Genomic DNA, 14910 nt, shown 5'->3' with positions numbered 1-14910 from the left:
CACCATGCCCGGCCTATTAATTGTTGTTTGTAACAGCCAAAACCTAGCCACAGTCAAAGTTCAACAGTCAGCAGTTAGCTAAGTAAACTCTGGCATATTCACATGCTGGAATACTATGTAACTAGTAAAAGCCATGAAATAGAAATATTAATGAAATCACTGGCCAGGCACAGTGGCTCATGCCTGTAATTCAAGCACTTTAGGAGGCCAAGGAAGGTGGATCACCTGAGACCAGGAGTTCAAGATCAGCCTGGTCAACATGGTGAAACGCCATCTCTACAATTAAAAAAAAAAAGTAATGAGAAATATTAATGACATCGGAAAACGTTCAACTCCATTAAGTGAAAAAAGCAGGTTATAACATTATATATAGCCTGATGCCAATTTTGGTTTTTCTTCTTTTTATAACAAGTACTTTATTTTCTTCTTTGTGCTTTTCTAAATTTCCCAACGTACATGTATTACTTTTATAATAAAAATATGATAAAACTACTAATTAAAACAAACCACAAAACTCTTGATTATTATATTTTCATTTATAATATACAATTTTCCAATCAAATTTACACTTGTATATTCAGTTGAGTAGAAATATCTGGTTAAATACAGGTTTCAGATGTGTGTGTTCAACACAAAAAGGACACTGAGAAAAATTTATAGATCATTTCAAGAGACCATTTAAAGCTAATAAGCATGGTTTGGAAATTTCTCACTGAAAAGCTGGAACTACATATCCCATTTAAGAAAAGACTTGGCCGGGCGCAGTGGCTCAAGCCTGTAATCCCAGCACTTTGGGAGGCCGAGACGGGTGGATCACGAGGTCAGAAGATCGAGACCATCCTGGCGAACACGGTGAAACCCCGTCTCTACTAAAAAATACAAAAGACTAGCCGGGCGAGATGGCGGGCGCCTGTAGTCCCAGTTACTTGGGAGGCTGAGGCAGGAGAATGGCGTAAACCCGGGAGGCAGAGCTTGCAGTGAGCTGAGATCCGGCCACTGCACTCCAGCCCGGGCGACAGAGGGAGACTCCGTCTCAAAAAAAAAAAAAAAAAAAAAAAAAAGAAAAAACTTGAAGATCTATTATTCTAACCCATTGCCTGTTTTGCAGTCTCTTTACAATATATCTAAATAAATTTATTTTCTGAATATTCAAATTTGAGTATTTCAGCAATTTAAAGCATCAAAATGACCCTCCAAACAGTAAATATTATAAAATTGCCAATTATTACTTATGAGAAATAACTTACTGAAAACCTATTTACAAATTAACAGCCCATCCATCCAAAGATTATATGCATTTCAATATTATAATTTATAAGAACAAGACATCCAATCTGCTCAAAAAGAAAATACAAATTAATCTAGCATAATGAAACCACTTGCTTTTGCCAGTACAACAAAATATCTGTAAATTATGTAGTGCTCAATAAAAGTGGATGTAAGTTTATAATTGAAACTTCATTCACAAAAATTAATGGTCTTTTACCAGCAAAACTGAATATTACAGCTTTTCAACTATATTCTAAATAAAAATAATTCAAAATTCAAAAAATTCAGAATAAGTGCTTTATTTTTTTAATCTCACAAAAACTGAAACTATCATTTACATCAGTTGTAATAGCAATAAAAATTAGAAATCAATTTGCTATAACTCTTGAAAACATTTATAAAGACAAAACAAAATTAAACAAAAAATAAAAAGGTAAAACTAAGTATTCATTTTAAATTAAAGATAATCTGACTCCTTATGACCTACCCACTTGCAGATGTATAAATAGCAGATGCATTCAAAACAGTGCAAGATTTAATTAGTTCAGGACAATATTCCAACCAACCCCAATGTAGGTTTTAAATTACTTGTGCACGTTTATATAGAATCATAAAAATAAACCTCTAATATGTAATCAGCTTATGCCAATTCAGAAAACTCCACACCAATACAACAACTGTGGAAATCATGAGATATGACTGGGGGGAGAAAAGCAAAACCTAGCATCAAAAGTGCATATACTCACTGTAACTATAATCTTGCTATATATTCCTACTTTTGTTTAAAAAAAAAGTTTAAACTATATGTCTCAAAGAAATACTAAATGTATAATTTCATATTCTTTTTGAATTTAAAAAATATATACGTAATCCTCCTTTGTTTTTGGTAAGTTCAAATATGAATTGACAGTGGGGTAATTGGATTGTGGATTCTTTAAGAAAGCTCTATAGAATAGAAGAATACAACATACTATATCTTCTCTAAGAAGTATGAGCTGAAATGTTAGGCATTCCTTGTATTGTTTTTTAAATATATTTAAGGAATGCTGTTTTTGTAAAACCATGGCTTTGAAAAAGAAATCTGAGATCAAAATACATTACTAGAGGATCTCTATAAAAGGTCACCAAGACTATCCTTGTTTGTGAAATCAGGGAAAACATTTTTAGAATTTATCTTGTTAGAAAAAATGCTACCACTTTTCTTTCTTTTTCTTCTTTCTGATTATCTCAATAAACATCAGAAGATTTTCCCTAAATAAATACTGATGTAAACGTTGACTTCAAGGACAAAGAACTTTCGTAAGAGTCTATTTCTCAGGCATTTCACCATTTCTTGAGACCACAGGCCACAGGCAGCACTGTTTAATGTGAATTGTCACTGGACTCCGGTGAAGTATTCCTTCTGGGATCGTTTATTGGGACCTGAAGCTGACTGGTAGATGTAGGTTTAGCAGCATTTGATGGCTTTGTAGAGGAATTAGGTGGAAGTCTATGACGATTACTCTCCTCACCAGAAGTAGATGAATGTCTTTTTCTTCCAAATTCCTCACTAATAGGGGGCTGCAAATGATGAAAGACAACACCGTTGACAATTTTACTGTTTTTCCTCCCTTCAGAATCTAAGGCTAGACTTTTCCCCAAAAAAAAGTAAGTTAAATGGACACTTCAGTAGATTTTTTTTTTTGACGGAGTCTCGCTCTGTCGCCCAGGCTGAGTGCAGTGGCGCGATCTCCGCTCACTGCAACCTCCGCCTCCGGGGTTCACACCATGCACCCGCCTCACAGATTTTATTAGTATAACAAAAACTTAACAGCAACTTAAGATACTAAACTTAAATTTCCTTCCTAACTAAATCAGCCTACTAGTATTTGCTCATTCTTTTACTCAACCTACGTTTGTGGTTTTTGTTTTTATTTTGTTTTGTTTTTTGAGACCTAGTCTCACTCTGTAGCCCGAGTGCTTTTTTGTTTGTTTGTTTTGTGTCTTTTTTTTTTTTTTTTTTTTTTTTGAGACGGAGTCTCACTCTGTAGCCTAAGCTGATGTGCAGTGGTGTGATCTCGGCTCACTGCAACCTTCGCCTTTGGGGCTCAAGCGATTCTCCTGCCTCAGCCTCCCAGGTAGCTGGGACTAGAGGCGCCTGCCACCACACCCGGTTAATTTTTTTGTATTTTTAGTAGAGACGGGGTTTCACCATGTTGCCCTGGGTGATCTCAAACTCCTAAGCTCAGGTGATCCACCCGCCTCGGCCTCCCAAAGTGCTGGGATTACAGGCGTGAGCCACCATGCCCGGCCTCAACATGTGTTTATTAAGCTTCTCTCATGTTTTAGGCTTGAGCTATCTGATAGGGCACAAGTATAAGGCTGGGTTCCTTGCCTCCAAGAAAATGTTTCAGCGAGGCAATTTGCCTTCTTTATTCAATTTCGTCAGCTGTAAAAGATTTGTATCTCCAGTCTCTTTCTCAATCCTAAACTCCTATTCCAGGCTTGCTTAAGTGAAAATGTTTAACAGATAAATGAAAGCAGTAGAGGAATAAAAAAGATGCCAAGTTAAATTATCGTTAGCAAGTTTGAAGGTTTATCTAGAATTCCTATGATAAGGAGACTGGAGAGTATTATTGATGGTACCAAATTTAAACATCTTCAAACGTTTAAGTACCCAGTGGAAAGGCATCCTGCATTCAAAAAAAGTCAGTTTTTTAGGCCTTTCCAGTTACCAAGATTTGGAAGCCCAGAACTGGACACCAATGAAATAGTATTTTTATGTGGAGATAAATTAAGATAGTAACCTCCTTATCCAATCCTCCGTTGTACTTAAAGGAGGAGGCCTGAATTCTTGGCTTATGTTCAGATGGGACAAGAGTCTCAAATATAGAGCAAGGATGTCTTTGTGATAGAACTGGTTAGACCACTCTAGAAAAATAGCTCTTAATTCAAGAGACAGGCACTTTTATTAACCTATCCCTGGGTCATCAAGTTCATGTACACAAAACTGCAAGACAAATTACAACACAAAGCAGAGATGATGAACCTAGCCTTCCTTTGACTTCTTTTCTAAATTTAAAATTTTTCTTCTTCCTCTTTTTTTTTTTTTTTAGACAGAGTCTCATTCTGTTGCCTAGGTTGGAGTGCAGTGGCACAATCTCGGCTCACTGCAACCTCCGCCTCCCAGGTTCAAGCAATTCTTGTGCCTCAGCCTCCCGAGTAGCAGGGATTACACATGTGCACCATCACACCCAGTTAATTTTTGTATTTTTAGTAGAGACAGGGTTTTGCCATGTTGACCAGGCTGGTCTTGAACTACTGGCATCAGGTGATCCACTTGCCTCAGCCTCCCAAAGTGCTGGAATTACAGGTGTGAGTTACCATGCCCAGCCTTTCTCCTTAATTTTTTATTTATCTTCTTCCTCCTTTTCCTTTATCTTCTTAGATTCTTGACATTTTTTAATGCTTCTCTTTTCCTTTTGAAATCAAATTGATAAAGCCTATATAAGTTCAACCTTCAACCAAAGGTGATGGGAAGAACCCACGAGAGTGGACATCGTCATAAGATGGCAGCAAAAGGACCTTGTCTAGCTGACTCAACTAAAAGACACCACTCTTGTGCTTGCACACATGCACACAACATTCTCTCCTTAATTTTATTATACAGGTACCCTAAATCCATATCAGCACATGTTACAGAAAGTATATGGATAAAAGATCATTAAAAAGTGAAAAGTTTTCACATTGCTAGTGACAAATTAGCATATCAGATAAAAATTAATAAATCTAGAAAATGTTTAATTATAGAAGCATATGAAAATTAAATTGAATTAACAATTGCACTGTGGTTATGCAAGATGTTAACATTTGGGAAATCTGAGTGAACAGAGTATATGGGAATTCTCTGAACTATTTTTGTATCTATTTCAAAGTTTAATTTTAAAACTAAAAAGTTAAAAAATAAAAATTACAAAATTAAAGTTTAAAAAGTCACTGAGAAGAGATTGAAATATATGGAGAATAAAAAGAATAGAGGAAACGACTTAAAACTTACATCAACACGGAAGTCTTCTAACCTCTTAAAACTACAGAGGTATTCCTGAAGTTTTGGGTCAATAGACTGTGTCGTAGATTGTGAATATTTCAAATAAGCCCAAAACTTTTCTAGTCCATACAGCTGACCTAATAACGAAGAAGAATATACATTATACATTATATAAAATTTTTAAAATGATTCACATTAAATATAATCCTATCAGCAATAAACAATTTATCTTCCAATATATGCTTACTGTAGATCTTGAGAATAAGACATGTAATGAATTAAGCAATAATGGAGCTAATATTTATTGAGCATTTGCTATGTAACAAGTATTAAGTGCTTTATTTTGCATCAAACTAATTTGACCCATATACAACCCAAAAGATGGATGTTCTCATATATGTTACAGATGAGAAAACTGAGGATAGCAAGGATAGGCAATTTACCCACCATCACAAAGATTCTAAATAGTGGAAAGGGAATTTGGACCTAGCAATCTGGCCCAGATCCTGCACTCTTAACCACTGTGCTATTTCTGCCTTTCCAAGCTTACCTGCTGATGTTGCACAGAATTTTCATGTAATGAAACATCAGTGAGTAGCCATGTTTGTCAAAGGGATAATGACAAAATATACCTCCATAAAAGAAAGACTTGAGAGTAGTTACTTTCCAACACCTCCCAGGAAGGGCCTTCTTACTACCTGGTGCCCCATCCTTCATCAAGAAACATAATAATAGCATGAAGATCTTAAATGGTTTGCCTTGAAGAAAAAAACTATGAATTCCCTCCCCTATTTACTGACAGACTCAGGTTTACAATTTCCAATTAGAGTATAAATTTTCTGATGTTATTGTTACCAGATTCGTAGTCTTTTTTGGTTTCTTCTTGGAAATCCTGAAAAATTTCTTGCCTGAATTTTTTTTCCAGTCCATAACTATAAAACCTGAACAGACATTCTAACCCATACCTATAAAGAGAAAATAAAAGGTTTATAATAAAATACAATCTCTCTATAGTAGTAACATCAATATAAGCAAACATGGCACAAGTAATCCTAAATGAAAAATAACATCTTAGCATTCAGATTTTTTAATTTTTTTGAGACTGAGTCTCACTCTTACTGTCCAGGTTGGAGTACAATGGTGCGACCTCAGCTCACTGCAACCTCTGCCTCCCTGGTTCAAGCTATTCTCCTGCCTCAGCCTCCTGAGTAGCTGGGATTACAGGTGACCACCACCGTGCCCAGCTAATTTTTTGTATTTTTAGTAGAAAAGGGGTTTTACCATGTTGGCCAGGCTGGTCTCAAACTCCTGACCTCAGGTGATCCATCCGCCTCAGCCTCCCAAAGTGCTGGGATTACAGGTGTGAGTCACTGCGCCCAGCCAGTATGCAGATTTTTAACTGAACTGGTAATTAGTAATCCACAGCTGGCTTTGCTATTTTTGTTGACTCAGCCATAGCACATCATGAAGGTATACAGAGAACCTGCTGCATGAGAGGCAGCCCTTGGACAGTTCAGTATGACCTCTTTAGATGCACACAGTATCTCTCCCTGGTGTTTCTGAAGAACTGGCCAAAAGATTTAGTGATAAATTGGGGATGTGTCAGATTTTCCCCAAACCAAAATGTATAATGGTGTGTTTGTACACAGTATTAAATAAATACTCTTGAATGTAAGCTTTACTCTAGGAAGATAAAGACCATAGAGCTCTTCCCTAGATCCTAGGTGTGGTTGTCCCATTCAACTATAATGGTACAAACATAATTAAATGGTTAAGAGAGCCTCCCTGCTTTCATTATAAAGTACAATTAATAGTAGATACATTGCTAATAGAGCTAAAATCACTACAACCTTCAACCACAGGTGATGAGCAGAACCCATGGAAGTGAAACAATGCTGTAAGATGGCAACAAAAAGACCTTGTCTAGCTGACTCCACTAAAAGATACCACAATTAAAACACTCCTAAGTTAGAATCCTAAGTCTTTCTGGGTACCTCAGCAGAAAGGCTTCAACCTCTCCATCTGCTAACATAATGTTAACAGGCTGTCAGTCACAGGAAGCAGGGTGTGTGATTGTGTGTCTCTTTTGTAACCAGCTTATTTACAAGACGAAGAGTGATGGTCTGGCAAGCCAACAAGAGAAATGCAGGACTGCCAACTACACACTTAAACACTAACCTGAGCCCTTGGCTCCCATAGCCTTAAGTGATGCTACTGGTTGAGCTTGCATGACTGAAGTCTAAGGAGATCAAAGACTAAAGGAGCCACAGTTCACAATGACAAACTTGCTTTGATGTTCCTCTTACGGGATCATACTATACCGACATCAGTTGTTCTCAGTCTTAGCTACATATTATAATCATCTGGGGAACTTTTAAAAAATACTGATGCCCAGGCTCTGCTCCAAACCGATGGAATCAGGATCTTTTTTTTTTAATTTTTAAAATTTTTGTGGGTACACAGTGGGTGCATATATTTATGGGGCACATGACATGTTTTGATACAGGCATGCAATGTGAGATAAGCCTGTCATGGGGAATGGAGTATCCACCCCCTCAAGTATTTATCCTTTGAGTTACAAACAATTCAATTACACTCTTTAAGCCACTTTATTTATTCATTTTTTAAATTTTATTTATTTATTTATTCTTTTGAGACAGAGTTTTGCTCTTGTTGCCCACGCTGGAGTGCAGTGGTGCAATCTCGGCTCACTGCAACCTCCACTTCCTGGGTTCAAGCAATTCTCCTGCCTCAGCCTCCCGAGTAGCTGGGATTACAGGGGCCTGCCACAATGTCTAGCTAATTTTTGATTTTTAGTAGAAACAGGGTTTCACCATGTTGGCCAGGCTGGTATTCAACTCCTGATGTCACGTGATCCACCCACCTCGGCCTCCCAAAGTGCTGGGATTACAAGCATGAGCCACCATGCCCAGCTTCTTTCAGCCATTTTAAAATGCACAATTAAGCTACCACTGACTATAGTCACCGTATTATGCTATCAAAGAGTAGGTCTTATTCATTCTTTCCAATCATTTTTATTTTTTGTACCCAAAATCAGAATCTTTGAGGTGAAGCCTAGGTATCTCTCTTTATTTCTGGAGAAGTAAGTTTTTGGTTTTTATCAAGTAAATCATATTTCAGAGGAATACAGAAATTCTTAGATTATTGATAAAGGATTAATACTCAATACAACATTTATATTGAATAGGCAATATTTGGATTTTTACTCTTAGTTCTTAGCAAACTATTCCAAAGACCAAAAGTATGACATTAATAACACAACCCAAACATGCAGCATAACTGCTGGAGTGAAGGACCGAGGCAAATGATTAGCGCTCTCAGTTGTCATTTACTCATTTACCACTTACTTCAAGACAGCTCAGAGGAGTAGAAGACCTAGAGGCTTAGAACCAGAAGGAACTATATTTGAATCATGGGCTTGTAATTATATCACTGAAAACTGAGTCAATTAGATCCTATTTTTCAAAAATAGGTATTTGTAAACCTTCTAGACCAGAGCTAGCACATTGAAGACATGTAAGAAATGTTAGCTCTCCCCCTCCTTCCTGAAATCACATTATTACTACTTTCAACCAATGGACAGAATTAGTAACAATTCCCTAATAACAATAATCATCTGGCCAGCCACCGTGGCTCATGCCTGTAATCCTAGCACTTTGGGAGGCCGAGGTGGGTGGATCACTTGAGGTCAGGTGTTCAAGACCAGCCTGGCCAATATGGTAAAACCCCATTTCTACTGAAAATACAAACATTAGCCTGGTGGGGTGGTGGGCACCTGTGATCCCAGCTACTTGGGAGGCTGAGGCAGAAGAATCGCCTGAACCCAGGAGGCAGAGGTTGCAGTGAGCCGAGGTGGTGACGCTGCACTCCAGCCTAGGCAACAGTGCGACTTTGTCTCAAAAAAAGAAAAGAAAAGGAAAGGAAAGAAAAGAAGGAAAGAAAGAAAGAAAAAAGAAAAGAAAAGAGAGAGAGAGGGAGGGAGGGAGACAGGAGAGAAAGAAAGAGAGAAAGAAAGAAAGGAAAGGAGAGGAGAGGAGAGGAGAGGAGGAGGGGAAGGAGGGAGGGAGGGAATCATCTATCAAGCACTTACTATACATAAGTTAATGTGTTAAGCCCTTTAAATGCTTAGTGTAACCTTCACAATAACCCTGTGAGAGAGTATGTATCATAATTTAATCTTTTTTTTTTGTTGAGACAGGGTCTTGCTCTGTCACCCAGACTCAAGTGCAGTAGCGCAACCTCCGCTCACTGCAATCTCCTCCTCCCAGGCTCAAGCAGTTCTCATGTTTCAGCCTCCCAAGTAGCTATAAGCGCAGGCCACCACGCCAATCTAATTTTTCTATTTTTAGAAGAGATGAGGTTTTGCCATGTTGGCCAGGCTAGTCTCAAACTCCTGGCCTCAGTGATCTGCCTGCCTCGGCCTCCCAAAGTGCAAGGATTACAGGTGTGAGCCACCATGCCTGGCTTAACCTACTTTTTATAAAGAACATAAAGCCTGGTGGGATTACAATCTGTCACCTGTAAATTAATGGCTGGGACTCAAATATGGTCCTGATTTCAAGGACTTCAGGTGCTTAACCACTACTTCCTAAGAAGTAGCTAATACAGTCGAGTGGTAAATACTGCAGAAACAGAACCAAAGGTAGGAAACTATGTTACAAAGGTATTAGAAACATACGCAGAGTTATGTGTATAGAAACACAGAAGAAGAACTCCCAACCTAGACTTGGGTGGAAATGGAATCAGAGAAGTTATTAGAAAGTCTTAAGGAACAAACAGAAATTGCATAAATAGCAAAATATGCTGAGATCAATTAAAACAATGGCTTTCAAACTTTTCTGACTAGGTCCAATACTGTAAAAAATATTTTACCTTATAACTAAATCAACATGTACATCTCTATATGTGTGTACATAAAAATATGTATGTTTTACAAAACAGTTCTTAAATTTGTATGTATGTGGGTATGAATTAAATTTGTATGTATGAATTACTATGCTCAGTGCAGTCTGGTATTTTCTACTGCATTTTTTAAAGCACGTTAGAACCACTAAATTGATTTTATGATTGACGAATAGGTAGCAAACCACAGTTTGAAAAAGAACAATGAGATCAGGAATGGCAAATTTTGCCTTTTATGTCAACTCTGGTAAACTGGCAGTAGCTATTTAAAGTCATAAGGAAGAGTATACATCTGAAAAGTGTGGTAAGAAAGAACATAAAACATAACAGGGATTGATTAGAGATATCAGTAATAGAGGAAAAAGAGCTAAACATGCCATGGATCTGCTGTTCCTGATATAGATAACAGATAAAAATTAAACGGGCTTTGTTTTTACATAAGTCAACACAAAGAAATTTTTGTGTTTTTTAATCAGAAAAATTTATTTGTAGCACCTTGCATTCTTCTCAAAGATCACGATATCTGATAAACAATATATTCTTATTTGAGATTTATAAGAGGAATCCATTTTCAGAACTTAAAGAAGGGTAAATTTAGGTAAATATGATTGAATGAAAAATCATCTTTTTCCCTTCTCTCCATGTCTCGTTCCTTTCTCCTTTTGCCCATGAATAAATAGCCTTCTTGAGTCCACGCCATGTTCCTTCTTACCCTCTTGGTCTGCCCTCACTCAGCCCTACAAGCAGTCTCAAGACTTTCCGTGAACATTTCTGAAGAAAGCAAGGTCTAAGCTGGGATAAAAAGAATAGGATTTAGAAAAGCACAGGGAGGATGAAGAGAAGTAGAAGCAAAGTTAAGAACATGTACAGATGTCCAGAGGCTAGAGAGCTTGGTTCATTTGAAGAATATGTATCAGTACCACTGTTGCCCAGAGTACTAGAGGACTAGTGGGGAAAAAATTAGACAAGGTGAGTCAAGGGACGTATTGTGAGAGGCCTTGCTTTTTTTTTTCTTAAAGAATCTTAAGAACTGGGTTGGCTCTAAGTATATATCAATTGGGGTATGTATCTGTACATGCAAGGGAAGTCTGTAATGGTGGCAGCATGGGAGAGAAAAGTTTTGTAATTTCATTCAGCCCTTGTGCCAGCCTCTAAGATGGTTCCTAATGATCCCATCTCTTGGTATTAACAACCTTGTGTAGTACTCTCCCATACTGTGCCAGGCCTGGTCTGTATCGACAATACAACATGGCAGAAATAATGGTATGCCACTTCCATAAAATACTGAGGCTTCCATTTTGGAAGCTCTACTCACTCAGGGTAAAACCATATTGTAAAATGCCCTAGGGAAGGTCAATGTGGCAAGGAACTGAAGCCTCCTGCCAACAGCCATGTGAATGAACTTGAAAAAGAACCTCCAGCCCAGGCCAAGTCTTCAGACACTGCAGCTGCCTTCAACATCTTGGCTGCAAGCTCATGAGAAACCATGAGCCAGAACCACCCAGCTAAGCGGTTCCTGGAGTCTCAACTCTTTGAAGCTGTGAACTGGCAAATGTTTATTGTTTTAACCTATGGAGTTTTGGGGTAATTTGCAATGCAGAAATAGAAAACTAATACAGCCCTCCCTCTAGTTATATTGTGCTACTTTCACAGTTCAAAATCAGGTTACTTCAGTACTAGTTTTTAAAATTATTTTCTAAAAACTCCCTCTATTGGATCTACCTGGGGAAAGAAAAAAAGAAAAAGAAAAAATTAAAACTCCATCAAAGTGTAAAAGAAAATATCTGACCTGTAATTTTCTTTTGCATCTTCCCAAGCAAGTTGTCTAAATTCCTCATACATTTTTTTATTGAAGTGATCTCTGAGGAAAAAGGACCAGAAACGAAAGAGGGTATTCATTTCTTGGGACTGACCAATTCCCAAGCGTTTTCTCTCTGAAAAAGTTAAATAAAATATTATTTTATTAAACATACTTTTTAAAGAGAAGAGAGCAGATGTTATATATAAAATGAAGAAAGCTCAACAGTATAATCCTCAAAGTGTATTTAGCTTTCTTCTAAATAGAGCGGGGATCTCCCACCCCTCGGCCACAGACTGGTACCCTATTGTGAACTGCACATGTGAGGGATCTAGATTGGCCACTCCTTAAGAGAATCTAATACCTGATGATCTGAGGTGGAACAGTTTTATCTAAAACCATCCCCCACAGAAAGATTGTCTTCCATGAAACAGGTTGCTGATGCCAAAAGGATTGAGGACTGCTGAAATAGCTGACAAATGTTAAATCAATTTTCTGACTCACTGCTTAAATTATAAATATCTGCCAATAGCAACAAGAAGAGTAGATTAATTTTTTTTTTCTTTTTTTGAGACGGAGTCTCACTCTGTCGCCCAGGCTAGAGTGCAATGGCACGATTTCGGTTCACTGCAACCTCTGCCTCCCAGGTCTCAGCAATTCTCCTGCCTCAACCTCCTGAGTAGCTGGGATTACAGTCGCCTGCCATCACACCTGGCTAACTTTTGTATTTTTAGTAGAGAAGGAGTTTCACTATGTTGGCCACGCCGGTCTCAAACTCCTGACCTCAAGTGATCTCCCTGCCTTGGTCTCCCAAAGTGCTGAGATTACAGGCATGAACTACCATGCTCGGCCGAGTTTGTTAATTTTTATTTCCTAATGTGTCTAAGTTATAAAGTACATAAATAAAGAATATATATAAACACATTTACTGAAAGTAAAACTATTTATAGTCTAACAATAAAAGAATATCTTAACTTGATATTAAAGGACAACATATTAAATTTTTTAAAATTATATTTTAATTTTAAATATCTTAAATAGATAGATAAAGGACAAGCATCTTACCACTTAGGCATCTTCGACGATATTTGTGGTACACTTGTTGGGTAAAGCCATTTTCCTTCAAAAGTTCATGAGAAGGATGCTGGAACTTTGGGAATGAATGAGGAGTACATCCATAACTTCCTGCTAGTGGTGCGCCTTCTGAAGGTGAAGCATTTGAAGTGCTGTTTGAGGAAGTGGAAAAAAGTCTTCAAAATGAAAAATCAAGAACCAAGTATATGAACCAATTTGTACTATATTTTTCATTATTGGGGGTCTAAGCAGTGGAAAAGACAGTAGTCTCTAAAACTCTCCTAAATTAATGACATACAGATCTGCATATAGTGCTATTTATGTTCAATACAGTTTATGTAAATTCAGAAGCTGATAAAAAGCATAGTCATAAACTCTCAAGTTAACACAGTAAGTAGAAGCAGGTAACTGAATAGCTCATTCCTCCTCCAAATCATTATTAATTTAGTTTAGTTTATTATTATTATTATGGTACTGTAGAAATTTTCAACTTATCTTGAATAATTTAGATTAATGATGTAAATTGAATACATGGAGATTAGGGATAAAATCTGGCACAAAGATGGGCAATAATTTCATTATGTCAAAGACATACCTGCAATTTCCTTTTTTCTCTAAAGGCATCAAAAGTAAGACAGAACCTGCAATTCTCTAAATCAATTCCACTTTTGATCTATCTCCTAAATCTGTCTTTTCCTTCTCATCTGCACTCAAATTCAAATTTAGACCTAAATTAAAATTTAGACCTTCCTCTTCTTTCACTTGAATTATCCAGTCTGTTTTTCCAAGTGTCCCTTTCTCTATCCTGCCACCAAAATTATCTTCCTAAAACATTTATCTAAATCATTGGTTCTCAAAGTGGTCTGCAGCATCATAAATCAAAATTTCATTCCTTTTTGTGGCTGAATATTTATATTCCATTGTATGTATTTATCTAGTTATTTGTTGTTGGATACTTGTTTATCCAGTCTTTTGTTGAGATTCCCACTTTTTGGCTATCATGAATAATGCTGCTACAAACATGGACATCCAATATGTGTTTTCAATACTTTTGACATATAACTAAGAGTGGTATAGCTGGGTCATATGGTAATTCTATGTTTTAACATTTTGAGAAAATGCTAAACTGTTTTCTACAGCAGCTGAGGCATTTTATATTCCCACCAGCAATGCATGTGGGTTCTAATTTCTCCACATCCTCACAAACATTTATTTTCAGGTTTTTTTGATTATACATATCTATATTAGTTAGCTCAGGCTGCCATAAAAAGATAGCACAGACTTGGTGGGTTAAACAATAGAAATTTATTTCTTTGCAGTTCTAGGGGATAGAAATCTAAGGTCAGTATGACAATAGGGTTGGTTTCTGATGAGGCCTCTCTTTCTGACTTGCAGATAGCCATCTTCTCGCTGTATCTTCACATGGCCTGTCTTCTGTACAGGCACAAAGAGAGATATTTCTGGTGCCTCTTCCTCTCCTTATAAAGACAACTTCTATCAGATTAGGACTCTACCCTTATGACCTCATTTAACCTTATCACCTCCTTAAAAGTCCTATCTCCAAAAACAGTCACATCAGGGGCTAGGAATTCAACACAGGAATTTTCGGAGGCAGGAAGGAGACATAATTCAGTTCATAACACCATCCTAGTGGGTATAAAGTGGTATTTCATTTTGGCTTTTTGAATTTATGTTTCTCTAATGACTATGTTGAGCATCTTTCCATGGGCTTACTGCCCATTTGTATACCTTCTTTGGAAAATGTCTACTGAAGTCCTTCACACTTTTTTTTTTTTTTTTTTTTTTTTTTTTTTTTGTT

At 37.1% G+C, this 14910-nt stretch overlaps 1 protein-coding gene across 1 annotated transcript in view; it reads right to left on the bottom strand.

The window, feature by feature from the left end:
- Positions 1-1552: 1552 nt before the first annotated feature.
- LARP1B (La ribonucleoprotein domain family member 1B) overlaps positions 1553-14910 on the bottom strand; it is a 158606-nt gene continuing 145248 nt past the window's right edge. The window contains exons 17-21 of the mRNA XM_025386738.1: positions 13083-13243; positions 12009-12153; positions 6152-6261; positions 5306-5433; positions 1553-2829 (exon numbers count right to left, since the gene is read on the bottom strand). Of these exons, the coding sequence (XP_025242523.1) occupies positions 2632-2829; positions 5306-5433; positions 6152-6261; positions 12009-12153; positions 13083-13243 (742 nt within the window). The 3' untranslated portion in view covers positions 1553-2631. The remainder of the gene's footprint in view (positions 2830-5305; positions 5434-6151; positions 6262-12008; positions 12154-13082; positions 13244-14910) is intronic.

This window comes from Theropithecus gelada, chromosome 5 (assembly GCF_003255815.1).
Source record: "Theropithecus gelada isolate Dixy chromosome 5, Tgel_1.0, whole genome shotgun sequence".
In the NCBI taxonomy this organism is placed as follows: domain Eukaryota; kingdom Metazoa; phylum Chordata; class Mammalia; order Primates; family Cercopithecidae; genus Theropithecus; species Theropithecus gelada.
The sequence above is the reverse complement of the archived record's forward strand: the minus strand, read 5'-3'. Positions and strand labels throughout refer to the sequence as shown.